This window comes from Balaenoptera musculus, chromosome 5 (assembly GCF_009873245.2).
Source record: "Balaenoptera musculus isolate JJ_BM4_2016_0621 chromosome 5, mBalMus1.pri.v3, whole genome shotgun sequence".
Classification (NCBI taxonomy): Eukaryota; Metazoa; Chordata; class Mammalia; order Artiodactyla; family Balaenopteridae; genus Balaenoptera; species Balaenoptera musculus.
Window position 1 is genome coordinate 48,432,131 of NC_045789.1, and position 27,327 is coordinate 48,459,457.

At 43.7% G+C, this 27,327-nt stretch overlaps 1 protein-coding gene across 7 annotated transcripts; it reads left to right on the forward strand.

The window, feature by feature from the left end:
- The first annotated feature begins 1,606 nt into the window (after positions 1-1,606).
- NAAA (N-acylethanolamine acid amidase) lies at positions 1,607-27,327 on the forward strand. 7 transcript variants are annotated; one of them, XM_036852881.1, is made up of 11 exons: positions 1,608-1,876; positions 2,529-2,693; positions 5,196-5,322; positions 8,609-8,699; positions 12,580-12,656; positions 16,968-17,140; positions 17,300-17,362; positions 18,184-18,250; positions 19,562-19,590; positions 23,905-24,013; positions 27,029-27,327. In XM_036852881.1, the coding sequence occupies exons 1-10, from the start codon at positions 1,677-1,679 to the stop codon at positions 23,978-23,980; spliced, it is 1,068 nt and encodes a 355-aa protein (XP_036708776.1). In that variant the 5' UTR covers positions 1,608-1,676; the 3' UTR covers positions 23,981-24,013; positions 27,029-27,327. The 7 variants fall into 7 exon arrangements, 5 of the variants coding, with proteins under 5 accessions (XP_036708779.1, XP_036708776.1, XP_036708777.1 ...); XM_036852882.1 differs by having other exon boundaries at positions 27,060-27,327; XM_036852883.1 differs by having other exon boundaries at positions 27,063-27,327.

The window sequence follows — 27,327 nt, forward strand, 5'->3', positions numbered from 1 at the left end:
GTAAGCCACAAAAATGGGAAAACTCAGTGGAATCTAAAATATAACACAAATGAACCTATCTACGAAACAGAACTAGAGAACAGATTTGTGGTTGCCAGGAGGAGGAGGGTGCAGGAAGGATGGATTAGGAGTTTGGGGTTAGCAGATGAAAACTATTATATATAGGATGGATAAACAACAAGGTCCTACTGTATAGCACAGGGAACTATATTCAATATCCTGTGATAAACCATAATGGAAAGGAATATAAAAAACATATATATATACGTGTATAACTGAATCACTTTGTTGTACAGCATAAATTAACACATTATAAATCAACTATACTTCAATTTAAAGAATGGGAAAAAATCAGAGGTAGTGATGGTGTATTCTAGTTGGGGGAGGGGGCTGAAAAAAGCAAACTTTCCAAGTTTCCCCTACACACTCTACCTACGGACGACCGTGCTAACCATTAAAGAATGTTCCAGCCTTATTAAGTCTGGTGATTTTCCTGAGCCTAACACCTTCTGTCTCCCATACTGGGAACGCGAAAAGGTGAGGCTCTTCAGGTCAATGATTGTGAAGGTGGAATTTGGATTCTGACAGTCTGGCTTTGAGGCTAGCTCACCAGCGATGTGACCTCGGGCAAATTACGTAACACTCCTCATCAGGAAAACAGGGATGAGTCAGGAGAACGTATCTTCTGGCTTGTTTTGATGGTCAAATGAGACAGAGTGGGCAAAACATTCTGCACGTAAATGTTAGCTACCTTTTTAGCTTTTTTAAAGAAACTGAAAAGAAGTGGGACTGCTGAACTGGAAAAGCTCTCCTTCCCCCTATAAAATCCAGATTAAACCTTTGAAGAATTTAAATAGGAGCAAATGAGGGCTTCCCTGGTGGCACAGTGGTTAAGAATCCGCCTGCCAATGCAGGAGACACAGGTTCGAGCCCTGGCCCGGGAAGATCCCACATGCCGCGGAGGAATTAAGCCCGTGTGCCACAACTACTGAGCCTGTCCTCTAGAGCCCACGAGCCACAACTACTGAGCCCGCATGCCACAACTACTGAAGCCCACGTGCCTAGAGCCCGTGCTCCGCAACAAGAGAAGCCATCGCAATGAGAAGCCCGCGCACCGCAAGGAAGAGTAGCCCCCGCTCTCCGCAACTGGAGAAAGCCCGCATGCAGCAACGAAGACCCAACACAGCCAAAAATAAATAAATAAATAAATTTATTAAAAAGAAAAAAAAAAAAGATCAAATGAGGCGGGGGTGGGAGGGCCCTTCCTATCGCAATAGGACTCTGCTGCCTCCCTCTTCGCCGCTGAAAACCATTTTCATAAACGCCCTCCAGGCCGCCGATTACGCTCTCTCGGCCCACGTGGGTGGGATGGGGCGGAGAGTGGGGGGCGAGAAGCTGGCGGCCGCATTTAGCGCCGCCGGGGGACCCGGAGCAGGGCGGCACCCTTGGCCGGGGGCGGGGGCGTGGCACGCAGGCACTGGGGCGAGAAGCGCAGATGCTGGACTTGGGGAGGCGGCTCCCCTCACCGTTCCGGGTCCCGGGTGACCAGGCGGGCCAAGCGGCGCACAGGCTCCGCCTCCAGCCCTCCCGGCTCCGCCCAGGCTCCTCCTCTTCCTCCAGCGCTTCCCCAGGGCACGGGCAGCGGCTGCCAGAGTCGGATTGTGGCCGCACGAATTATGAGAGCCGCCGGTCTGAGTGCGCGCACGGCGCTGGCTCTGCTGCTGCTGGCCGGGGCCGGGCTGTCGGCCGCCGCCTCGTCCTCCGCCCCGCCTCTCTTCAACGTGAGCCTGGACGCGGCCCCCGAGCTGCGCTGGCTGCCAACGCTGCAGCACTTCGACCGCGACTTCTTGCGCGCCGCTATGGCGCATATCATCGGGTGAGCGCAGGACAGGGGGAGCGGGCGGGGGTCGGAGGGCGGCAAAGCCCGGACGCTTGCTGCGCAATGTGCGTCAAACTGAGATTCGTGACCCCTCCCCTCCCTCTCGGACAGCCTTGCCCTCCACCCCATGCCGCTCACCCCGGGCGTCTGGCGTGTGCAGGGGTGGCGGGGACCAGAGCTGGCATTTGCTAGTGCCCCAGGCAGCGCCGGGGTTGGGGATGATCCCGCGCAGCTGGTTTGACTTTCAAGTTCGGTGTCTCCAGTGGCACGCCAGTCCACCAGCCATTCCGGATCAGGGTGGCGCGCGGGTTGTCCCCCGGGCCGTCGCCCCGGCTGGCTGCTCAGCTACTGAGTAGGGGACGCAGCCCCGCACCCCTAGCAGGCCTCGTGGGCCCCCAGGCCCACCCTTTTGGGGGCCACTCTCGGTCGGTCGCCTTACTTCCCTCTCTCGGAGTGTTCTTCTCTCTTCTGGGCGCTGCGTTTTGGGTGATGCCGGCTGGACCTGGACTGAGCTCTCTGGGTAAGCGAGGCACCTAGAACTCACCCCTAAGGATGAGAGCTTCAGGTACCCCCTCCCCCAGTACACACACACTCGCACCCCTCCGAACCTCTGAGCAGATCACACACTCTCGTGGTTCTTCATTTCTAGGGCTAATGTCCCCAAGTGGGTCCTCGCATTGATCCGAAAGGCGGTCTGGGAGCTGGAGCTCTTCCTGCCCCAGCCCTTCACCGACGAGATCCGCGGCCAGTGCGACGCCCTGAACTTCAACCTGGCCGACTGCATCCTCCTTAACCTGGCCTACGAGTCCACCGCGTGAGTGCCCCGCGCTAGCGCGGATTAACTTGAGACTTGACCCAGATTCCTGCCGCATCTGAGTGGAAGGAGACATGTTTTCAGTGTAATGAAAGCAGGGTGGTGACCGGGCTGCCCAGAAACCTCCAGTGCTTCCTCTTTGCTTCTCTGGGTAAAGCTGAGCAGCAGATTATGAGTTTCGAAAAGGGAAAGCAGCTTCTCTGACCTCAACGCTGAACCGTTCCTCTACCTGAAGTCCCCTTTTCTCCCTCCACCAATCCCGGTAGCATCCCACTTTTGAAACTCTGCTCAACATGTACTTTCCCAGGAAGGTCTTGGAATAATCCCACTCTAGTTAACCCAATGACTGCCCAGCCTTATAATGCGGGGGCTGTCCCAGCATTCATTTGTCCCCCTGCATTTAACTTTCCATGTTCATCATGGCTAGCGGTCATGATTCTCTTTCTGAGCCTGTTGCCTCCAGCGCTGGGGTCACAGGCTATACTGTTCTGGCTAGTAGGGGCAGCCAGTATTTGGTACCCGGAGTGGGCATGTGGCACATACAGGGGAAAGCAATACGGAGTGTGTGGTTGATCCCAGGCAAAGTGAAGGGAGAGCCTCAAGTCTGTTGGCTCAGTAACAGGTCCTGCAATTAAGAGAGATTTGACTTGGTTTCTGTCTTCAGGACTTACTGTTTTGCCACCAGACCAGACTCATTAGTAACATCTTTTAGATACTTACAGCTTCTCGCTGCCGAAAGATGTTTAAAAAAATTTTTTTCTGTGGATAATGAAACTTTACTGCCTGCTGGCATCTTCCCAGAACATCTAGGTAGAGTAGGTTAAGAAGCACTGTGACTGCCTTCCTCTTCAGGGAAATGTTTTAAGACACAGATAAGACACAGATGTATTAAAGTGCCTTTCAATTGACCTAAGTTAATTTTGCCATTCCTCGTCTCCTACCCCCATCTTTTTCCTATTCTGACATGTGGTTTTCTCAATGAAAAAATCAATTTATTTTCATTTTCATTTTCCTCTTCCTTTGTTGTAGTCACTGTACTCAAATCAACTAAAGCAAAAATTCTAGTAAACAAAAATTCTAACTTTTGGATTTGCTATTAAGGTATATACTGAATCGCCTGGCAAGAAAAAGCACCATCAGACTCCACTAGCATTAACAAAGGAAATGTTTTGTCCTCACTTCTGGTATAAGGCTTTTTGAATCAGCTTAAGTAAGAGTAGCGACGCTTTATTGAGCCTACTGGGTATGAGGCACTGGAGATTGTATTACCTTTTGTGATGTGGAAACCAAGCCTCAAAGGGGACAATTTGCTGAAGGTCAGGTGCATGGTGAGTGGTCAGAGTTGCTGCTGAAAGCACGTGTCCCCAGCACAGTGCAGTGCATCTCCCAAAGCAGAGCCTGGCTTCCTAGTTCCCTGTGCCTGTGGGCCACCTCACACCAAAACATTTGGGCATGACATGAAAGAATTGTTGTCTCGCCAGTTTTGAAAAATCACCTTTGAGAGTCTACAAACTTTGCTTTAGCTACTTCCAGTGTTTGATCAGTTTGCTTCTTGACGTGAACTCGTTGAAAATCAGAGACCTTGGAAAAAATTAAAACCTGACCAAGCTTCCTTTTTTAAACAAACAGAAAAGGAGGTAACATTTGTTTTCTCTTAATTATAAAGATAATATGTAATCATAGAAAATTAGTAAATACAGAAAAGTAGAAAGAAAATTAACCACAATCCTGTTACTCAGAAATGACTACCCATCCTTCAGGATATTTCGTGTGTGTGCGTGTGTGTGTGTGTGTGTGTGTGTGTGTGTGTATATACATATCTTTCCCCTGTCCCAGAATTGGACATGATGTATTCAAATATTTTTTACATAACATTATATATTCTCTGAGAATATGGACCTTTAGACATCTTAACAAACCTCTTCGTCTTTTCCTCAAAATACATCTCTCTGGCTGGGAGTTCTTAAAAGAGCCTTTTCTCTTATTAGCTCTCTGCAGGGAGCTTTAAGGGGGACAGGAAAAGTGCCAAGCCCCTAAATAGTTCATCCTTTTTCCAAGGAGACAAAGTGAAACAATTTGTGGAGCAGAATAATTAGCTGCCATGGTGCTTGCTCTGAGAAATCCAGAGAAGAGAGAGTTGAGCTCGAGCCAGCCTTGAATGGTGTATTAAATAGACTACATACTGCCAAGCAGAGGACTAAGCAAAGTTCAGTGAACTCCCTGAGCCCAGAATGAGTCCGTTTCAGATTTAGATTTAGGATGAAATTCGCATTCAGTATGTTTTCAATGTCCAGTGTGCCGAGGGCAGAGGTCTAATAACACTGAACAAACGCTGTTGTGTCCAGTTGTCTTTTTCATCTTGAATTATGATCCACAGGGATTATATAGCATATGTGTCTGTTATAAGGAAGAAAACTGTTTTACTTTGAGGACTTATTTTTGAAATGAAAAACTCATTTCCTTTTTCTTGTTCACTTATGTTGAATTTTTCCCTTTTCCCAGATTCTGCACCAGTATTGTGGCTCAGGACTCCAAAGGCAACGTTTATCATGGCCGGAATCTGGATTACTCTTTTGGAAATTTCTTACGCAATTTGACAGTGGATGTGCAGTTCATAAAGAATGGGCAGGTATAGTCCGTACGGTGTAAGATTCAGAAATCAGAGAGACTTGCTAACCCAAGTTAGCCGTCACTTGGATGGTCTGCAGCTTAACTGTGTTATCAATTTAAGATACAAAAAACATCAACCTCCTGGAAAAACAAAACCACAAGAGAGATTTACATCAAGTATGCTTGTAGAAACAAGGGTCATTTATTATTATTGAGAATCTACTTACAGAGGTCAATCAGTTTTCCCTAGGGAAATTTCTATGGGTGTATGATCGGTCTCCACTTATGATGCTAAATCAGCTCTTTCCTTTGCTTTCCCACGTTCAGGCTGCTTCTAGAATAGAGGGGCTGGGTAGTGTAATGTCTAGGAACACCTAATTTTGGGATCTGACAGTCCTGGGTTTGAAGTTTGCTTCTGTCACTTCCTTTGTGAACTTGGGAAATTACTTAAACCCATTTTGCAGATTACAGCCCAGAGAGGTTAATAACTACTTTATGGAGATAGTTATAAAGGTTAAATGAAGTAATCTATGCAAAGCATATGGTAGATGCTTGATAAATCGTGGCCAAATAATAAATGGTCCTTCACTCTAAAAGTATAATTGACCCACACTACTCTTATTTTTGATCTTTAAGAAATTATACATCATTTTATTTTCCTCATAGTTCCTTTAAAAGTACAACCTAGTATGTACTATTGTCACGTTTCTGTGTAAATATCTAGAGAGAGAGCAGAAATCAATGTTCATTGTGTACACAAAGCATGTCATTGCCATGAAACAGAACAGAGAATGCAAAAGTCAGATCTTGGCTTTGGGGGGACACTGTTTAAGGACTTTATTTCGTTTGTTCTTTGCGTTTAGGGGTTGAGTCACAAATACTAGAGACTCATTTACTAAATACTCAGTTGGTCGTCTGCTTTTACAAACAAAAACTTTCTCATAAACGTTCAAACAGTACAGAAATATTTGAGGTGAATGTTTTTCCTTTTCCCAATTTCATTCCTTTACTTCACCACTATTACCAATTTAATTTGTAGCTGAAGATTTACTTCAAAAATGGTTTTAAGTGGTAGCAATGACAGAATATCCATGAAAATAAATTCTGAAAGGACATCTGCTAAAATGTTAGTAATTATTACTGAATAATAATAGGGGACAATAATTATTTTCACTACCTTATGCTTCTCTCCATTATTCTACAATGAGCAAAAATTCTTAAAAATCGACAAAAGATTAAATGCAATAAAAATAATTTCAGCTGTTCCCTCTAGACTCACTCTAACTAACAGGTGTTGCTTCATTTGTTTCTGTTGCTCCTGGAGCTCTCATGGGAAATGGTCTATTGGTGTGGCTTATCTCCGTGCTCAGGCTATTATTACCGAATTTAACAGTTTACACTTGGGTATTGTCTTTCTGCTGAGGGCTCATGGCTAATAAATTGCTTTGCTAAATTAAGAACAGGTTATTCATCCAATAATTAAGCTCTTATTCTTACCTAGTGTTCACAGTTTTAAAAGTATTTTCAGATACAGGACCTCCTTTGATCTTCATGGTAGCCCTGCAAGGCAGGCTCAAGTCAACATTTCTATCCTCATTTTTCAGATGAAAGGGCCGAGACTTACAGAGACTAACTTGCTCCACATCACACGAGGAGATGAGGCAGAGGTGGGACAAAACCCAGGCCTTCAGTCTTCAAGTAGCTGTCTCCCCAAAACTCAGATTGTAAATTAGAGTCTCCTGCCCCAGCTAGGGCTTTGTTTATGTTAACTGACCTGGCACAGACGGTTGGAAAGCGTAGACATTTAGAAATACAGCTTTTCAGAGCTACAAGATACAATATCGTATAAATAATATCTTATAATTATTTGTAGTTATGTGTTATAAAATATCTTGGAAACTACCAGGGATTTTGATTTTTGTAACTTTAATTTGCTGGCTCTTCAAGAGTAACACTGATGTGAGGGTTGGTGTGCCATGTGAATGAAGTGACTGTGTGATTACTTTTTCCCCTATAGTTAAGTTTTGTAAGGGCTTTAGTAGTGAGGTAGACTTATTCCCGTTTTACTGCCATGAATGGAAATGGGGAGAATTCATGGAAGACCCTCATTGAGTCTCGGGGAAGAGGTCATTTATGAAATTAAGACCATTGCATTTTCCCCTTGTAATTTAGCCACTTTATTTTACAACCAGACGAGGTAGAAATAAACAATTAAATGAAAAGTTACTGACTTAAAATGCAACTTTCTAGGAAAAAAGTAAGCTAGGCCCGTTCATTTCTCAACATACAAAAGTATTAGTTCATCTTTACTGAACCATGTGAGCTGGGTGTCTGGTATCTGAAATAACTGATAGAGTTTGTTTTTCTCCTCAGGGATATAGTGGTGTCTTGTAATCATTAGAGTTCATTTCCTTGATTTAAAGTGGGAGCAAAGCAAAAAAAAGAAAAAAAAAAGTGGGTGTGATCCCTGTAACTCATGGAATAATCATGAGGATTAAATGAAGGATGTATGTAAAAGAATTTTTTTATATTTAAAATTGAAATTTGATTTTTACTGACAAACAGTCTCACTTGTTTCCCCTTACTTCACAGAGCTTGTAAGATGCATGATATTAATCTCTTATAATCGAGCCAACATAAGTTTTTAAATGGAAGCCCACTTGCTACTTCTAGGATGGAGCTTCTTAACTTTTTTCTGCGAGGAGCCCTTTGATGAAGCTTATTGATCCCTTCTCGAAATAATGTTTCATAAATACGTAAAATAAAATTCATGAGATTGTGAAGAAACCAGTTATGCTGAAATACAGCCATTTCAATATTATACTTTTTCTTAACACATTAACTGGTAAAATTTAGCAGTGGGTCTAGAAACTACCATAAATTCAGAGTAGTGATAAGTATGAATGATATTTCAAGATACGCATGTATACCATATCAACATAGGTATGATGCCATTATGTATGTGAAAATACTTGAACTTCTCCTGGTGATGGAGTCACAGGCACTGCTATGACTACATGAGTTCTTGCATGCATTCATTACAGAGGGAGTAAAATTTCAGGTAGAGGCTAGTGAAAATAAAGATGTACCTTTTTTTTTTTTTCCATCTGAGGTCACAGATCCACTGACTTCTATCCATGGACCCCCAAAGTTAAATCTTCCAGAAGGCTATTTCAGAGTTTTTATTCTATTATGTTGAAACTTATAAGAAAAAAAAAAAATCCATGAAACTGTGGGACAAAACAGGTGATTTCAGTGTACATTTGGTTGGAGTGTTGAGATGATGCCTTACCTCTTGATTTCAGATCGCCTTCACAGGAACCACCTTTATTGGCTACGTAGGATTATGGACCGGTCAGAGTCCGCACAAGTTTACCGTTTCTGGCGACGAACGAGGTAATCAAAACAAACTCCCAAGCACTTTTAGCCCTATCCCTGTTCAGTTTTATCCAAGTACTTCATTCACTCACCCAACAGAACATATGGAACACCTTCTACGCTACATGCTTCCATTCTAGTGGGGGAAGGTGGGCAGTGTGCAAGTAAGCAATGAAGATTATTTCAGCTAGTGATAAATGCTACCAAGAAAGTAAAACAGGAAGATGTGATAGAGAATGAAGGAGGGCGTGCAGCAGGTAGTGCAAGGTCAAGGAAGGCCTGACTCACATGATCCAGGTGTGCAGAAGCTGGGGGAGGACCATTCCTGGTGCATTCCAGAAACAAAAGACTGTGTAATGTGGTTACAGGATGGAGTAAGTGGGGAGTGACAGTAGAGACAGAGAGGAAGGCTGAGGCCATGGTGCAGGGTCATGAGGAGGAGTTTGGGTTTTAAACAAAATGGAAGCCCTAGGAAGATCTTAGGCCAGGGAGTGAACAGATCTGTTTTACCTTTATATTCTTAACTATCATTTGGCTGCTTTGTAGAGACTAGATCATGTTGGGTTAAGATGGAAGCAGAAGACTGTCTGGAAGCTATTGCAGTAATCAGAGGATATATGGTGGCATTATACAAGTAAAACACTTTAAGGTTTTCTGTGCACTTACTCCTAAGTTTTCTCATTAGACCCTCACAACAGTCCTGTTAGATAGGCTGGGCTGATATTATTAACCGCATCCATTATGCAAAGGAGGAAACTAAGGCTACAAGATGAATGGACAGCTAGTTGATGGGAGAGATGGTTCTCAAATTGATCTCCTGGCTCCTTGCCTGGTTGCTCTATGAAATAACCCCACTGCCATCCCCTAAATCTCAGGGGACACCATTCAGTTTCCCAATATGTGGGAAACCCTGAGATAAGCCAGCTCTGGTCTCTGTCCTCAGGAATTGCAACTGAATAAAGGAGAAAGACAGGTACATGGAGTCTCTTAAAGTGTAGTGTTGGTCATCTGATGAACCCCTGATCAACTTGTTGTTTCCTTTGATATATTCTTATCTTTTTACATAGGCTGGACCAGGAAGATGCTGGTTAAGGATGTATCAATGTCCAAGGGACTCAGTTCTTTATCCTCATGTATTTCTTCATCATTTTCTCAAATGTCAGCTATGAGTGAGACATTCTCAACCAGTGGTACCCAAACCACAGCATGACAGTTACTGAAGTTTTACAGAGAATGACTGTAAACATGTGTAAACAAAAGGGGCTTTTTTCCCATCATTTTGTGACTCATTTAACTGATAGTTATGAGCAGTTTAAAAATAACTGAGTTATTCTTTTACATACACATTTAATTAAATACTGTCAAAAAAAATTTTTTTTAATTAAAAAATTTTTTTTAAACCTTAAGCTAATGAAATCTAGTTATATCTTTAGTCTGCAAAGACTGAGTTAAAATGCCTGAACGATAAAATAACATCTCTTCGTTAATAGCAATAATTAAGATCTTCAATTAAGTTTCTGGATATTATGGAGAGGGCCAGCAGTGCCTTTAGTATATGAATAAGGATAAGAAAAGGAGGAGGACTAACAAATGGCATAGAGTGTGGGAGACCTAACCACCTGCGGATAAGATCTCAGACCCCAGAGCCAGGCTGCCTGGGTTTATACCTTGGTGCTGTCACTTGCTCGCTGGTGATCATGACCAAGGTGCTTAACCTTTCTGTGCTTCAGTTTCCTCATCTGAAAAACAGAGACGATAATGGCCACTGTAAGGATGAAATGAGTTCATGTATGTAAGGTGTACCTTCATGTATGTAAGGTATCTAGAGCAATGCCCGGCACAGAGCAAGGGCCATAGACGTGTTTGTCATTGTTGTCACCTCTCTGGGCTGGCCGTCTTCTGAGCCCCAGATTGAAGTGTCCAACTACCTGCTCAGCATCTCCACGTTGATGTCGCCTGGGCATCCCAAACTGAACATGTTCAAGCATATCTCTTGCTCTTTTCTTTTCCCCTTTTCCTGCCCTTACTCCTCCTCTACCCAAAGTTACACCTCTCCTAATTTTCCATGTCTCAGGGAATGGCACTTCTCCTCAACCAGTTGCTACCAGGAGAATTCTTTGACCCCTCGGTCCCTAAGTTTTGTCAGCTCTACCCCGAAAACGAGACTCTCCCTGTCCATTCTCTCCACCTTCCCTGCTAGGCTGTCACACCTGTGTTGCTGCCTAGCTGTCCATCTGATCTCCCCACTACTGTTCTCACCCTCCTGTACTTTCTCCACCCTGCAGCTGCATGATCAGGTTGTTCCCTTGCTTAAAGCCTACCATGACTTTCCATTTCTTCTTTTTTTTTTTTTTTTTAATATTTATTTATTTATTTATTGGCTGCGTAGTTGAGGCACACGGGATCTTTTGTTGCAGCGTGTGGGCTCTTGGTTGTGGTACGTGGGCTCCTCTCTAGTTGTGATGCACGGGCTCCAGAGCCCACGGGCTCAGTAGTTGCAGCGCACGGGCTTAGTTGCCCCACGGCATGTGGGATCTTAGTTTCCCGACCAGGGATCAAACTGGCGTCCCCGGCGTTGCAAGGCGGATTCTCAACCACTGGACCAGCAGGGGAGTCTCTGACTTTCCATTTCACGTGACAAATCCAGAGCCCTGACTCTGACCTCAAAACTCTACGTGATCGCCTCCAGCACCTCATTTTATGCTTCTCCTTCTCCCTCACTCCACCTGAACCTAACTGGCGTTCTTTGTTTTCTTGACATCTGCCAAGCTTGTCCCTGCCTTAGGCTTGACACCTATGCCTTCTGTCTGGAATGCTCTGCCCGCCTTAGGTAGATGTCCACAACTCAGAGGGGCTATCCTTACGCTCCTCTCAGAGGAGTCCTCTCTTGTCACTCATGATTACATTATTGTTTTACTTTATTATGGTTATCAAAACCTTGTTATTTAATGGTACACTAGTTTCTTCTGGTTACTGTTAAATTCCAAGGGTCTGGACCAAGTCTGGATATGGTGACTAGTAGATGCTTATTTCTTGAATGAAATGCTTATTTCTTGAATGAAAATTTTTCTTTGGAAATAAATCCCCTACAGATAATTTTAAATATGTTAAAAAGCATTAAAAAAAAAAGAGTCCAAATCTTACTTAAAGTTCTGAAATATATACGTGCTCTACAGTCTTCCAAATACTATGTTTTTATATAAATTTATTTATTTTATTTTTATTTATTTTTGGCTGGTTTGGGTCTTTGTTGCTGCGCCCGGGTTCTCTAGTTGTGGCGAGCGGGAGCTACTCTTTGTTGCAGTGCACAGGCTTCTCATTGTGGTGGCTTCTCTTGTTGCAGAGCACAGGCTCTAGGCGCACAGGCTTCAGTAGTTGTGGCTCGCGGGCTCTAGCGCAGGCTCAGTAGTTGTGGCGCACAGGCTTAGCTGCTCCGCTCCAGGTGGGATCTTCCCAGACCAGACTCAAACCTGTGTCCCCTGCATTGGCAGGCGGATTCTTAACCACTGCGCCACCAGGGAAGCCCTTCCAAATACTATTGAGTCACTTTTCTTATTAGCTACATAATTTCATTTTGCATGAAGTAATATAATAGAATGATTTCCTTTAACATAATTATCATTGTTTCCAGGTAAAAGACTACATATATACACACACACACATATGAAATACATATGTACATACATATACACTCACACATATACATATACATGTTTATATGTTGCCATGAAATTTGGGCTTCATCTTTGAAAACTGGTTGCTCATAAAATCACTCTTCATCCACCACCATTTCTCCCGCATCAACTTGTACTATGGGAAAGAAACAAGATTTAGGAATTTTAAAACGTGGGTCTGGGGCAGCAATTCGAGCATATACTTACTGTTCCATCCTTGGCAGATAAAGGCTGGTGGTGGGAGAATATGATTGCTGCCCTTTTTCAGAGACACTCACCGGTCAGCTGGCTTATCCGCACTGTGAGTATTTTTACTGTCGAGCCCACCTCACCCTAATGTCATGTTCTAAACTGTGTTCATGTTGTGGTGCTGTGTCATTTAACAATGTTGTTTTTAATGTAAGAAGCTCCTGACAAGAATAAGCATCTAAAGGTTTACAAAATGCCTATCACCTTTTTTGATAATAAGTACCAAAGATAAAGCGGGACACTAGTTAAAGTGTTAAGGACAGATTTTTATCAGTAGTATAATATTGCAATAGGGAAAAGTGTCCAGCGTGAATGGAACTTAACTTCTACTTGACTGAGTATTTTAAAGGGAGAATGAGGGAATAAGGAGGGGGTGAGGGGAGCACAGTGGAGTCAGAGAAGTGAAAAATTAGCAAAAGTAGAAAGGAGGGAGTTGTCCATGTGAAGTAAGTCAGCCTCCTACCCTCCCGCAGAGACTGGGACATAGGGGCCCTATCTTCAGGTATTAGCTGTAAATTCTTTGGGAAGCCTTGAGTTTTTTCAGGCAGGCACTATAAGGGGGCTACGGTCATCGTAGGAATGCGGCCTTGAGCTGTCAGAAGCTGTGATAGTGTTTGTCCAAGTCTTTATAGGCTGAGGTTAAGGCATAGTTGAGAGGAGGGCTCCAGGAGCCTGGATAGAGTTCGGTCAAGAAGAGGATCTTTGTCATAGGCTAGAGTTTTCCGCAATAGCTGATTGAGATAAAAGACGATATGTTTTTCTACAGATATAGATGTGCCCTCCTTTTAGAATCTCCAATTGCAGATATCTTAATCTCCATTTGCAAGTATCTGAATTAGCAAAACAAATGCATTAGAAGGTAGCTCTACGCACAACAAAAGGAACATCAGCTTTAGGTTCGCTCTTAGTCAGCAGGGTTCCAGGCCACATATAACTTGTAATCTGACCACAGAAAGTACATTTTCAGGAACACATCTCTGGTGAAAGGATCTGGCCCTGCCTGGGTTTAGCCCTTTTGGCCCTTCCTTGTCCTGCTCTAAATGATCAAGCCCCTGTGGGCTTGAAATTCTCCTAAACTTTTTTTTTATATAAATTTTTTTATTTATTTACTTTTGGCTGTGTTGGGTCTTCATTGCTGTGTACGGGCTTTCTCTAGTTGCGACGAGCGGGGGCTAGTCTTCGTTGCGGTGCACGGGCTTCTCATTGTGGTGGCTTTTCTTGTTGCGGAGCACGGGCTCTAGGTGCACGGGCTTCAGTAGTTGCAGCACACAGGCTCAGTAGTTGTGGCTCGTGGGCTCTAGAGCACAGGCTCAGTAGTTGTGGTACATGGGCTTAGTTGCTCTGCAGCGTGTGGGATCTTCCCGGACCAGGGCTCGAACCCGTGTCCCCTGCATTGGCAGGCAGATTCTCAACCACTGTGCCACCAGGGAAGCCCTCTCCTAAACATTTTACTTAACTATTCCCTAAAGATGTTGACAAACTATGCATCCTTCACATATTTTTAAAGATGACTTCTAAAGTATTTCATCATAAGATTAAAAAGCTGCAGAAATCCAGTGTATTGTACATGTTGACATTTAAAAATAAAACTATAATTTAAAATCTATCCAGGGGAGGGACTTCCCTGGTGGTCCAGTGGTTGAGACTCTGCACTCCCAGTGCAGGGGGTCCAGCTTCAATCCCTGGTCAGGGAACTAGATCCCACATGCCACAACTAAAGATCCCACGTGCCACAACTAAGATCTGGTGCAGCCACACAAATCAATCAATCAATCAGTCTATCCAGGGGAATCTAAACACCAGTGATTTAAAAAAAATTTTAGATATAATTTACATACAATGAAATGCACAGATATTAAGGGTTTAGTTCAGTGTGTTTTGACAGTTTTACACACTCATTTATCCATCCGTGTAACCACCAACAATACAAGATATAGAATGTATCAACTGAAAAAAAAATGCACCATATGAGAGCTGTGAGTTAAGTTTTATTTGGGGCAAGATGAGGACTATAGCCCGGGAGACAGCATTTCACCTAGCTCTGAGAAACTGCTTCAGAGAGGTAGGGGGAGAGAGAGGTCAGTGTCATATATGATTTTAGTGAAGAGGGTGAGTGTAGTCAGGCACACATTTTGGCTGAGGCTCACTGCTAGTCATGAGGAGCAGATGTCGCCGTTAATGATTTTAGCGCTTTTCTAGGTATGAGGAGATGAAAGAATTGGGCTGATAAAACCTTCTCCTGAAAATATCTAGCTATCTGAAGACCTGTTCCGCCAGTTTTTCCCAGAGCACAGAGTGCCTCATTCCTGATCTCCACCCTGAACTCCTTTCAGGATGTGTTGAAGGTCAGCGACTGCAGTGGCTAGTGACCTAATCCTTGTAGAGGCAGATGGCGAGTGACCATGTTTAGTTGGCCGACATTTCCAAATGTCCCTGGAAATTTCCCTAGTGCTCCTTTCCAGTCAATTTCTAACCTCCTCCGACACCCAACCTCCCCCAGGTCACCACTCTGACTTCTATCACTATAGGAAGTTCTGCCTGTTCTAGAATTCATATACATGAAATCATAGTATATGGACTCTTTTTCTTTCACTCAGCATAATGTTTTTCAGATTCATCCTTGTTTGTATTACTAGCTCATTCCTTTTTTTTTATTGAAGAAGATTCAATTGTATGAGTATACCACAGTTTATCCATTTTATTGTTGATAGGCATTGGGTTGTTTCCAGTTTGGGGCTTATTGTGAATAAGGCTGCTGTAGAAATTCTTGTACAAGTCTTTTTGTAAACATATATCCATTTCAGCTGGTTATGAAGTACTTAAGAGTGGAATTGTTGGGTCATAAGGTAGACATATATTTAACTGAGGTAATGCCATACAAGGCACATACCATACAGTTCATCTATCTAAAGTATACAACTCACTGGTGTTTAGTGTACTTACAGAGTTGTGCAGCCATCACTACAATCAGTTTTAGAACTTCTTCATTTCCCTAAAGGGAAACCCTGTACTCATTAGCAGTCACTGCCCATTTCCTCCATTCCCTGAGATAGATAAGGTACCTGTCTCCCCCTGAGTGTGCCACTTGGGTGAATGAAATCAGGCACCACTGCCTCCAGTATTTCTTACTGATGTTCTTTTGCATTGTTCTCATAGAATTCTGTTAGAGGCAATGAATTCTTAGATAGTAGTTGGGGGATGCTATAGGTGACATGATCCAAAAACTATTCCATCACTCCTATTGCCTCACTTATAATTTTGCTGAGTTTAGAACAAACCAACTCAAGTCTAACTACCCCACCCTAACGGCGATACGTATAAGTCAGGGAACAGTCCACAGAGCTTGCCGTGGTTAATGGTTTATGGTGTTGGACGATGGCACCGTTGCAGACACCAATGTTTTGGATGGTTCTTTTGTTTGACCCTCTCCCCGCCCTTGACACTGTGCTTTGGCACTATTCAGGATGGGTGAGCAGGATGGTTGTACTTTCCAAAAGTGGTGGAAGAGTGTTGGTGAAGGTGTAGGTGGGAGGGGCTGGCCCTCTACCCAGGACGTTCTGGAGCAGATGAGCTTGAGGAAGGAGCACACGTGGAAGCTGAATATTTGGGAAGTGACCCCCTTAACCGTTCAGCTCGATGTTCTAATGCAGCACGCTGTCTTTCATCTCCAGCCCTTTGCCAGTCTGTTCCATTGAGCTACAACTCTCTTCCCCACGCCCACTCCCAACCCCACAACCACCGTTTTCTCTGGTCTGACTTCTGTTTGTCTCTCTGACCTCAGCTCATGGGACACCTCCCTGAGGGGCCTTCTCAATGGCCTGGGTAAGGATGGGTCCCCTGCTGTGACGTCCACAGCATCTCCTTCTCCTGTGTCGACACTCATTACATTGTGTCAGTATTGCCTGTTGACTTTACTTTCATCTTTGGAAGTTTGGGGAGAGCAAGGACGGGGTCCATCGTATTCACGGCTCTGTTCCCACACCAGCACAGTGTCTAGCACATAGCAGGTATTCAGGAAATATCTGCTAAAAGAACAAATGAATGAAGAAACATGGGGAGGTCTTTGCGAGGGTGATCTGCCTCGAAATCATGCAGCCTGTGTTTGGTGAGCCGGGTCTCTCACCAAAGAGAACTTGTCAAAGTTCTCCTCTTTTGTGAGAAAAACCCTGCTGCTGTTGGCTTTCCATCGAGGCTTCTTCCATCTCAGGAGCCCTGATGACAAGAGAATGAGGTCAGAGCAGTTCAAGATTATAGCCATGGCTTAATATAGCAGGAGAATGTGCTTTGGACCATCTGTCCATCAGTTGGTGTGGATAACTGCCGTGTATGATGATACTAATGCAGGTTTGTTTCTTTTGTTCAGACCCTGAGTGAATCAGAAAACTTTGAAGCAGCTGTTTACAAATTGGCCAAGACTCCCCTTATTGCTGATGTTTATTACATTGTTGGTGGCACATCCCCCCGGGAGGGAGTGGTCATCACAAGGAACAGAGATGGCCCAGCAGACATATGGCCTCTAGATCCTTTAAATGGAGCGTGAGTAGAATTAAAGGCTGTGGTCATTTTGTATCAGTAATCTTTTTTTTTTTTTTCTTTAATTGGTGAAACTAGAGGTATTTTTTATTTTTCTATACTTTTTCTTTAGCTGTGTCCCAAATGACCTTGGCTAAGACAAGATGATGTGCTGTGTTGCAGGTGGTTCCGAGTTGAGACAAATTATGACCATTGGAAGCCAGTGCCTAAGAGAGATGACCGAAGGTAGTCTCTAAACACTTTCTGGTTTGCAGTGTTTTCTTGCGGTCAGGAGAATGTGCCCCTCTTGCTACGGGAACTGGAGAGGATTATAGGTGCTGTCCCCTCCCAGAAAATGTACCTTAGCCCTTGGCCAGGATGGGAGAGTGTGGTATGTGGTGGAGAGCATGGCAAGGAGTTTCTTGGCAGATGGCTGGGTGTTGGGAAGACAAGGTTGGTTCTGGCCTCAGGGTCAGGAGTTCTAGATTCCACCCCTAGCTCTGCTGATGACTCACTGGGTGGCCTCTTGGGCCTCTGTTCACCCATCTGTAAAAGGAAAGGATGGAACAAGGTTCATAGTTTTCTATGTAAGACTTTTTGGGAAGGAAAACATTTCCCTGCACTTAAATAAACCATTTGGGGGCTTTAATTTCCCTTCTAATTTGGAAAAATTATAATTTTTATAAGTAATAAAAATAGGGACTTCCCTATAATTGTAAGTATATAATTATAAGGATAATTATAAGTAAATAATTATAAGTCAGTGCATCCCCAAAAGGCAAGTAGTTATATATTTTTCCTTGGCTTTACTGACCCGTGTGTTTGGTGGCAACTGTTCAATTCACAGAAAACATTTTCATCATCCTGGCTTCCTTGAGCAGACGGGGTTGAATTAATTCCACCATGGTGGTTTGAGACAAGGTAGCAAACATGCATGGGGGCCAGAATCTGTTTGGGGGAAAGGGAGATAATGAGGCTAGACCTTGCATTGAACCTCCCAAAATGAGAGCTTGTGGGATTCAGAGTTTCCTGAAGTGCCAAGTGACCTTTGACCATTGTCCTTACAGAACACCTGCCATAAAAGCTCTTAATGCCATGGGCCAGGCAAACCTCAGCCTGGAGACGCTCTTTCAGGTAACTTGTGTCACAATGTCCAGCTTTTACCCAGGATGTTTGGTGTCTTTCTCAATAGTGATTTAAAAAAAAATTCTTCTGAAATCAAGCAATATTAAAGTAGAAGTTTTACCTGGTTGAAAACATTTAAAAGAAAAACATTTTCTGAACTTGTAACCATTTAGGTTAAAGTATCATCTTCACCTGAGTTTTTCTGCATGTTAAAAAAAAAAAAAAAAGCATAGTTATAACGTGTTCATTTGTTTAAAAGAAAAAAAAGAGAAAGGTTCCAAAAGTCTAACTCTGTCACCCCAAGAGACACCAGAGTGTTCAGTGGTTATTTTATTCCTATTGATATTATGCGCCTATTTCTCCTACCTTTTAATAGTCTTTTATTTATTATTATTATTTTACTGAGGTATAGTTGGTGTACAATGTTACATAAATTTCAGGTGTACAACATAGTGATTTACAATTTTTAAAGGTTATATTCCATTTATAATTATTATAAGATATTGGCTGTATTTCCTGTGTTGTACCATATAATATATTTGTAGCTAATTTTATACATAGTAGTTTTGTTTTTGATTTTTTTTGGCTGTGTTGGGTCTTTGTTGCTGTGCACGGGCTTTCTCTATTTGCGGCGAGCGGGGGCTACTCTTCGTTGTGGTGTGCAGGCTTCTCATTGCAGTGGCTTCTCTTGTTGCAGAGCACGGGCTCTAGGACACATGGACTTCAGTAGTTGTGGCTCGTGGGCTCTAGAGCGCAGGCTTAGTAGTTGTGGCACATGGGCTTAGTTGCTCCGTGGCATGTGGGATCTTCCCGGACCAGGTCTCGAACCCGTGTCCCCCGCATTGGCAGGCAGATTCTTAACCACTGTGCCACCAGGGAAGTCCCTGTACATAGTAGTTTGTATCTCTTAATCCCATACCCCTAATTTGCCCCTCCCCTCCTCCTTCTCTCCCACTAGTTTGTTCTCTATATCTGTGAGTCTGTTTCTGTTTGCTATATACATTCATTTGTATTGTTTTTTAGATTCCACATATAAGTGATAGCATACAGCATTTGTCTTTCTCTGTCTGACTTACTTCACTAAGCATATTGCCCTCCAAGTCCATCCATGTTGTGTAAATGGCAAAATTTCATTCTTTTTTGTGGCTGAATAATATTCCATTGTATATATGTACCACATCTTCTTTATCCGTTCATCTGTTGATGGACACTTAGGTTGCTTCCGTATCTTGGCTGTTGTGAATAGTGCTGCTGTGAACATTGGGGTGCATGAACCTTTTTGAATTTCTAATCATTTTGAATATGATTTCTCCTATGCAGGTTTTGTCAGTGTTTCCGGTTTATAACAAGTAAGTGACATGTTAAGCACGTCTGTTCATACATCACCCTGGCACAGTAGACTCTCTCCTGCGCTCTTTGGCTCGGCAGGGATCTGAGGGCTCCCACAGAGCAGGTTTTCTAGGTACTGTGGATCCAGCCGTGACAAAACAGACTCTTTGCTCTGCTGGGACCAGCATTCTACTGGCAGGGAGGGACAGATAAACCAATGTAGCAAAAGTCAGGTGAGGAGTCCATGGGGAAAATCAAAGGTGAGGAGGATAGAGTGATCTGGAAGGAGGAGGGCATGACATGCTTATCCTAAATCCGTCTGCTAGCTGGGGACCACCTTCGCTGCTTGCGAGCTCCTTAACTTCACTGTTAGTACTAAGCTTTAGATACCTTTGGCTTCCCTTTATCTTCCCGGGGAGTTTCTGCTACCCCTGTGCTCATTTCACAGCTGATTCCGTGCCTGAGTTAATGTTTCTCTTGTAGCCTGTGCCCTTGATAGTAGCATTCTGTGAGCAATGGCTTCTCGGGTCTACAGCCTGGGATTTCACCCACCTCCTTTTTTTTGACGTGAACTGCTGGGCCGGGCTGCCACTGCCACAGGAAGCTGTGAGTTAAACTTGAGACGCAGACCCCACCAAACTTGTACAGGAAGCTCTGAAGGTCCGCCGTCGCCATCACAGCATGGCTGAATAGGCCAAGAGCCCGCACTTCGTGGCCGCATACCCCTCAAGGTGTTGCCTGATTGCCTTCTCTGTGCCCAAGACCAGCTCAGTGAGGTAGGGCCTAAAATAGAAGAGGACGCAAGTCATCACAGAGTCCTATCTCCTTCTTTTACCTCCATAAATTCCAAAACCCAGCATTTCCTACTTTCTCTTCATCCTTACTTCTTCAAGGCAAGAATATCAAAAATGATATTCTTCGATAAATAGCCTAATATGGATAAAACTTGTAAAGGGATTTTTAGTTTCAAATACCCAATTGATTTTTTTCTTTGAAATGATCCTCTTTCACACAAATATAAAACAGTAGTTTTCCTGACGGCCTCTAGATTAACTTTTGTATATTTGGGTGCTCTAAGATTCCTTAGGTACAATGACATTTTCAAAACTGGTGTTACTCTGTTCACTTTGCACTGTAATAGGAATATATCTCTTTGAAATTTTCTTCTTTAAGTATGTCCAGATAAAAAGATTATTGCTTAAAAATTAATTCCATAAACGATATTCTAACAGCCAAAACAATCTTCTACAGAAAAGCAAATAAGTATTTTCCCACTCTAACAAATGAGCTAGTTGGGTCACAAATGATACCCAGCCCTATGCTAGTGAACTAGTTCTTTGAGGGAAGAGAGAGCAAAAACAAACAAAAGACTCTCCTGATTTGTAACATTTATTGATTTCCTTGCTGTAAATACTCACTCTGGCCTATTTCAAGCTTACAGTTGGCTCATAGACTTCCTGCATATTTAACCATTGACTCTCACCAGCCTGTAGGAGTTAGCGCCAATTCACCATTACCCTTTCCAGATGGGCACAGTTTTGCCTTTTTTTTTTTTTTTTTTTTTTATAAAGGTCAAGCATCATTCTAATTGTTCACGTGTGTTATCTCATTTAGGATCCTACAACTCTTTTTTTTTTTAATTAATTAATTAATTAATTTATTTATTTATTTATGGCTGTGGTGGGTCTCCGTTTCTGTGCGAGGGCTTTCTCCAGTTGCGGCAAGCGGGGGCCGCTCTTCATCGCGGTGCGCGGGCCTCTCACCATCGCAGCCTCTGTTGTTGCGGAGCACAGGCTCCAGACGCGCAGGCTCAGTAATTATGGCTCACGGGCCCAGCCGCTCTGTGGCATGTGGGATCCTCCCAGACCAGGGCTCGAACCCGTGTCCCCTGCATTGGCAGGCAGACTCTCAGCCACTGCGCCACCAGGGAAGCCCAGTTTTGCCTTTTTAATAGTCATTTAAAAAATAGTTAACCTATTTTTTTGTTCTTATAGTTTTTTAAATAGTTATATAAATGATAAATATTTTGTTTAAAGATTAATAGTATAATCAAATAGTTTTAATATTTATTTTAATAAAGCATTTTCTATGCTGTGAGCAGCCCTTATAATTTTAAATAGCTGCATCATAACCAATTGAATGTAGTATAATTGAATTAAACATTCTCCAGTTGTTAGTTTTTCCTCTATTAAAACTCTGAAATAAATATATTTGTACATTTCCCCCCTGTTTTTGTATTATTTTCCTTGGCTGAATTCCCAGAAGTAGGATTACTGAGTTAAAGGCTATGAATGTTTAAATGGCAAATGTTTTGTTGAAATAGAATTGTCAGAAGTTATAAACAGTTTACCAAGAAGCATTTTTCTTTATTGTATAATTGAAAACCCAAGAGGATCTACATTTAAATGATTATCACCAGTGAACCAGAAATAACACAGATCCCTGAATCTCAGGCCTTTTACATGTAATGATTACCACCAGCTATGTCTGTTCAGTGTGTGAGGTTAATATTCAGAAATGTCTGAACAGAAGCAAGGAGCTCTATGCTGCCCCCTTGTGCTGTGCTACAAAATTACAGTCCCCTGCAGTGGAGCTCCAATATTAAAACAGTGATGGAGAACAGAATTATGACTAAAGGGCTTCCCTGGTGGTGTAGTGGTTAAGAATCCACCTGCCAATGCAGGGGACACGGGTTTGAGCCCTGGTCCAGGAAGGTCCCACATGCCGCGGAGCAACTAAACCCCTGCACCACAACTACTGAGCCTGCACTCTAGAGCCCATGAGCCACAACTACTGAACCCGTGTGCCATAACTACTGAAGCCCGCACACCTAGAGCCCATGCTTCACAGTAAGAGAAGCCACCGCAACGAGAAGCTGGTAACGAAGAGTAGCCCATGCTCGCCGCAACTAGAGAAAGCCCGCGCGCAGCAATGAAGACCCAACGCAGCCAAAAATAAATAGATTTTTTAAAAAATTAAAAAAAATAATTATGACTAAAGTAAATAAGCAGCTGAGGTCCTGTTCAGGGAACCTTTGTTCCCCTTGGACAAGCTTTGCATGTTCTCATAGTGCTGTCTTCAGCCCAGTGTTTGATTCAGCTGTGGGGTGCCAGTGCCTGTTCCTAAACCGCCCCACTCCCAATGCTTTGAGCAGGCATCCCAGCTGGTGTCTGGGGCAAAAGGTAGTTGAAGGGAGTGAAGGGTAGGAGCCTCAGTGTGTATGTGCATGCGTATGTGCGTGTGCACAAGTTATTTGGGTCTCTTGCTCTGCAGAATGTTGAGTAAGTGACATTGTACTTTTCATCCTTAGATCTGGGCCAGTGGACCCCCTGTCTTGATCCCTGAGCTTTCGGGGCCCCACTCTGGCCTTCCTCTGACTCTCCCATGATATAAGGAATCCACTCAGAGTCTGGCCCAAGTACCCAGAACCCTGGAATTCTCGTCCTGAACAGCACCCAAGCCATTTCCAGGGCCTGTGTGGTCCACTTCCCTGGGTGGTGTTCTCCTGATGGCGGTGTGCAGCCGTCCTGGACGTCCTGTGCCTGGTGGTGGCCAAGGGATGGCTGTTTGCTGGGGGTGGTGCATGAAGCCTAGATGAGTGTCCACATATGTGCCATTTGTGGGGTAGGCAGAGCAGGGCTGCGGGCCAAGGCCAGCGCTCCCTCATTGCCACAGTGTGGAACTCTGGGGAGTCTGAGAACTTTGAACTTGGCCTTCCACAGTGTTGTCAAAATAGGAAAGAACACTTTGTGTGGTTGCTTGAATTATAACTTTTAAATAGCCTGACATATGTGGGTCTCTATTTGTATTCTTGTCCTGGGTCCCAAGTATGAGGAAAAGAGCTTGGGTTTTTTTTTTTTTTTTTAATTATTTTGTGTCCCTCATGACTTTTAAAGAGGGCTCTTTTTTTTTTTAATTTATTTTATTTATTTATTTTTGGCTGCGTTGGGTCTTTGTTGCTGTGCGTGGGCTTTCTCTAGTTGTGGTGAGTGGGGGCTACTCTTCGTTGTGGTGTGCAGGCTTCTCATTGTGGTGGCTTCTCTTGTTGTGGAGCACCGGCTCTAGGCGCATGGGCTCAGTAGTTGTGGCACGTGGGCTTCAGTAGTTGTGGCTCGCGGGCTCTAGAGCGCAGGCTCAGTAGTTGTGGCACACGGGCTTAGTTGCTCTGCGGCATGTGGGATCTTCCCGGACCAGGGCTCGAACCCGTGTCCCCTGCCTTGTCAGGTGGATTCTTAGCCACTGCGCCAGCAGGGAAGCCGAGCTTGGGATTTTTTTTCCCCTCTTTGGAATATTAGAGAAAATGATGTATATGTTAAAATTCCTCTCATTTTCAGCTACACAGTTTATACTACGGTAATGAGTGCTGCCAGCCCAGACAAGTACATGACTAGGATCAGAAACCCGAGTTAAAAGCAGAAGAATGAATTCACCTATGCTATGAAGGTTTGCTAAAGTTTTTTTTTGGGGGGAGGGCAGCGATTAGGGATGGGGGAAGGAGGACATAGGCTGGTATTTCTCCTAGAAGATAGCAGCATCCTTAACATTTATACATACATAATATTTTCTGACAGGCATTGAGTGTATGATTGTTATTTGTGTCATGTTAATGTCACTCTTAAGTATTTATTTTGAATTGTACGTATGAAAGCTAGTCTTCTGGTGCTCAGTGCCCTTTGCCCCTGATTAAAACCTGCTTTCAGGGTAAAGCGTTACCTCTTCACTTACGCAGAGGGACAAATGCCTGGTAAGACTTATGTGTCTCCAAAGTCACAGTGAGGCAGGCCCAGCTTCTTTGCAGGATCAGACAGACACTGAAGGACCAAGGACACTCAAAATTTATTTCAGGCATCAGTGAGGCCATAGGTGAGAGGAAGGACATGAGGAAAAAAGCAGGAGTCCTTTCAGCTGTCCCTAAAATCAAACCATCTCGGCAGCCACCTATTGACAGGACACCTTTTCCTATTGCAGGGATCTCCTGGAGTTTATAAACCGAGCCTGATGTTTTGTTCATTCACTTATGGGGATGTTTAAAATCAGTGTTTAAATTAAGCACATTTTTTTTTCCTTACAGATGATCTTTTTTTTTTTTTTTATAGCTACTTTATTTATTTATTTATTTATTTTTGGCTGTGTTGGGTCTTCGGTTCGTGCGAGGGCTTTCTCTAGTTGCGGCAAGTGGGGGCCACTCTTCATCGCGGTGCGGGGACCGCTCTTCATCGCGGTGCGCGGGCCTTTCACTATCGCGGCCCCTCCCGTTGCGGGGCACAGGCTCCAGACGCGCAGGCTCAGTAGTTGTGGCTCACGAGCCCAGCTGCTCCGCGGCATGTGGGATCTTCCCAGACCAGGGCTCGAACCCGTGTTCCCTGCATTGGCAGGCAGATTCTCAACCACTGCGCCACCAGGGAAGCCCCAGATGATCTTTTTAAATGAAATTTTTGAAGAGCTGCACTTTAAAAAATAAAGTGAAAAGATTATATTTTATGACCAATACAGGCTTTTTCCTCATTAAGCTTTTCAACCTTGTGAAGTGGGGGCAGGAGAATCAGTTTGGAGCGTGTTGTGGTAAAGTGGGTAATAGCTGTCCTCATTCACCTTCCTTCAGGGTTTGCCTTGACCATCTCTCAGCTTCTTCTGTTCTGGCTTTAACAACTCAAAGATAATCGGTCTCAGAGGGCGAGCCACATCCTCGGGCTTTATTCCCAGCTTCTCACCATTACTTATAGCTATTTTGTCATACCTCAGTTTATAAAGAAATGAGCGGGCAAGACCTCTTTGTTCATTCTGAAGTACTTCTGGAAGAGTCTGCCAAACTTAAATAAAATTAACAGCAATTATTATTAAGCAAAGATGAGTTTAGCAGAGGGAATAGCAGAGGAATTACACTTCGGGACAAGCAAACCGTGGCGAACCATAGGCAAATCTGAGGAACAACGGGAAGGTTAGCTTTTATTGGAATCTGGGAGGATACCGAGGAGTGTTGTTTTGAACAAAAGTTCATTAGAGGAGAACAAGAGTTCAGGGTTGTTGCAGTTTCACATTGGTTGCAAGTGATGGTCAGTTTGCTGTTACTGAGAAATGCAAAAATCTTTCTTCCTGTCGGCTGTGTAAGTTGAAACCAAGGGTAAGAACTCTCCTTTCGTGGCATTCCCACTCCATTTAAAAATCAAGTATGCTTTATCCATTTTCACATTTCTCCCTTTTGATCAAGATCTTTCTCTGAAAGCATAACTGATGTAGCATCAGGTTGGTTTTTTTTTTTTTTTTTTTTTGGTTGAAATATTTTTGTCTGTGTCCCTCATTGCTGGGAAGGACCTTTCCGTCTGTGTCCCTCATTGCTGGGAAGGACCTTTCCTGGGAGTTATGTTGGGGGGAAAGAGCAAGTAGCATTTGTGCTGTGCTACAAAATTACAGTCCCCTGCAGTGGAGCTCCATCCTCTGCTGTGGCTATAAGCAGAGACAATATTAAAACAGTGATGGAGAACAGAATTATGACTAAAGGGCTTCCCTGGTGGTGCAGTGGTTAAGAATCTGCCTGCCAATGCAAGGGACATGGGTTTGAGCCCTGGTCCAGGAAGATCCCACATGCCACGGAGCAACTAAACCCCTGCACCACAACTACTGAGCCTGCACTCTAGAGCCCGCGAGCCACAACTACTGAACCCGTGTGCCACAACTACTGAAGCCCGCACACCTAGAGCCCATGCTTCACGACAAGAGAAGCCACCGCAATGAGAAGCTGGCAACGAAGAGTAGCCCACACTCGCTGCAACTACAGAAAGCCCGCGTGCAGCAACAAAGACCCAACACAGCCAAAAATAATAAATTTTTTTAAAAATTTAAAAAAGAAAAGAATTATGACTAAAGTAAATAAGTAGCATTTGGAAACCGTAAGCCCACATTTGAGCAACAAGGAAGGTAGAAGGAGGAGCTCTTAGGCATCTCCCATTCTTAAATTATGTCTTAACAAGGTTGTAAGCCTTGGAGATCATCTCAAAGCACTGAGCTGACATAATACTGTTTGGTGCATCATTTCTGCAGATGTTTGACAGGCAACAGTTACAAAGTTTTAAAATGATTATACAAGTCAAAAAATTAAAAGTAATATGACAAATCCAGTTTGTATAATTGTCCTAAAGATTGAAGGACCATGGGAAATCAAGTGAAACTTGTAATCAGTGTACTTGTTCCCTGATTTTATGTAATTGAATTTCTCCTTCCCCAGAGAAAATTATCCATGTGCAACAAGTCGTTCTTGCTGCCAGCATATACTACCTTGTTCTGCTAGGAGTTAGCTAAGGGCAATTTGACTGTCTAATACCACCTTAGCTAAGGAATTGTGGAATTTATTAAAGAAACCTCAGCTAAAATTGGAGCGGAGACAGACCTGTAGGGGGGAGTCCCCCGACCAGTGCATCATAGATTACTCTACACAGGAAGAGATATGTGCTTATATCTCAGACAGGAAGGTGTTGCCTACTCTACTATCCAGCAGGAAGAAGAAAACTCTCCGTCTGATGACAGCCCAGCCAATCAGACTGTAGCTGCCCAACCAATGAGAAGCCTCCATACTTTGGACTCCTAGCCTCCTCCAGTGAACTCTTTCATTATTACAGTCCATCCCAACTCCCTTTTTTCCCTATGAAAGCAAACTCCTCTTTTCCTGTTTTCTGGATTTGCCTATGGTCTGCCATAGTTTGCATATCCTGAATTGTAATTCCTGTGGCTATTCCCAAATAAACTTGGTTTTGCTAGCGAAA

Bases quoted from the DNA above. Each gene is read 5' to 3' on its own strand.
- NAAA (XM_036852881.1), top strand. From the start codon at position 1,677: ATGAGAGCCGCCGGTCTGAGTGCGCGCACGGCGCTGGCTCTGCTGCTG. The intron at 5,323-8,608 runs GTATAGTCCGTA...TCTTGATTTCAG, and splicing joins AGTTCATAAAGAATGGGCAG to ATCGCCTTCACAGGAACCAC. The intron at 8,700-12,579 runs GTAATCAAAACA...CATCCTTGGCAG, and splicing joins CGTTTCTGGCGACGAACGAG to ATAAAGGCTGGTGGTGGGAG.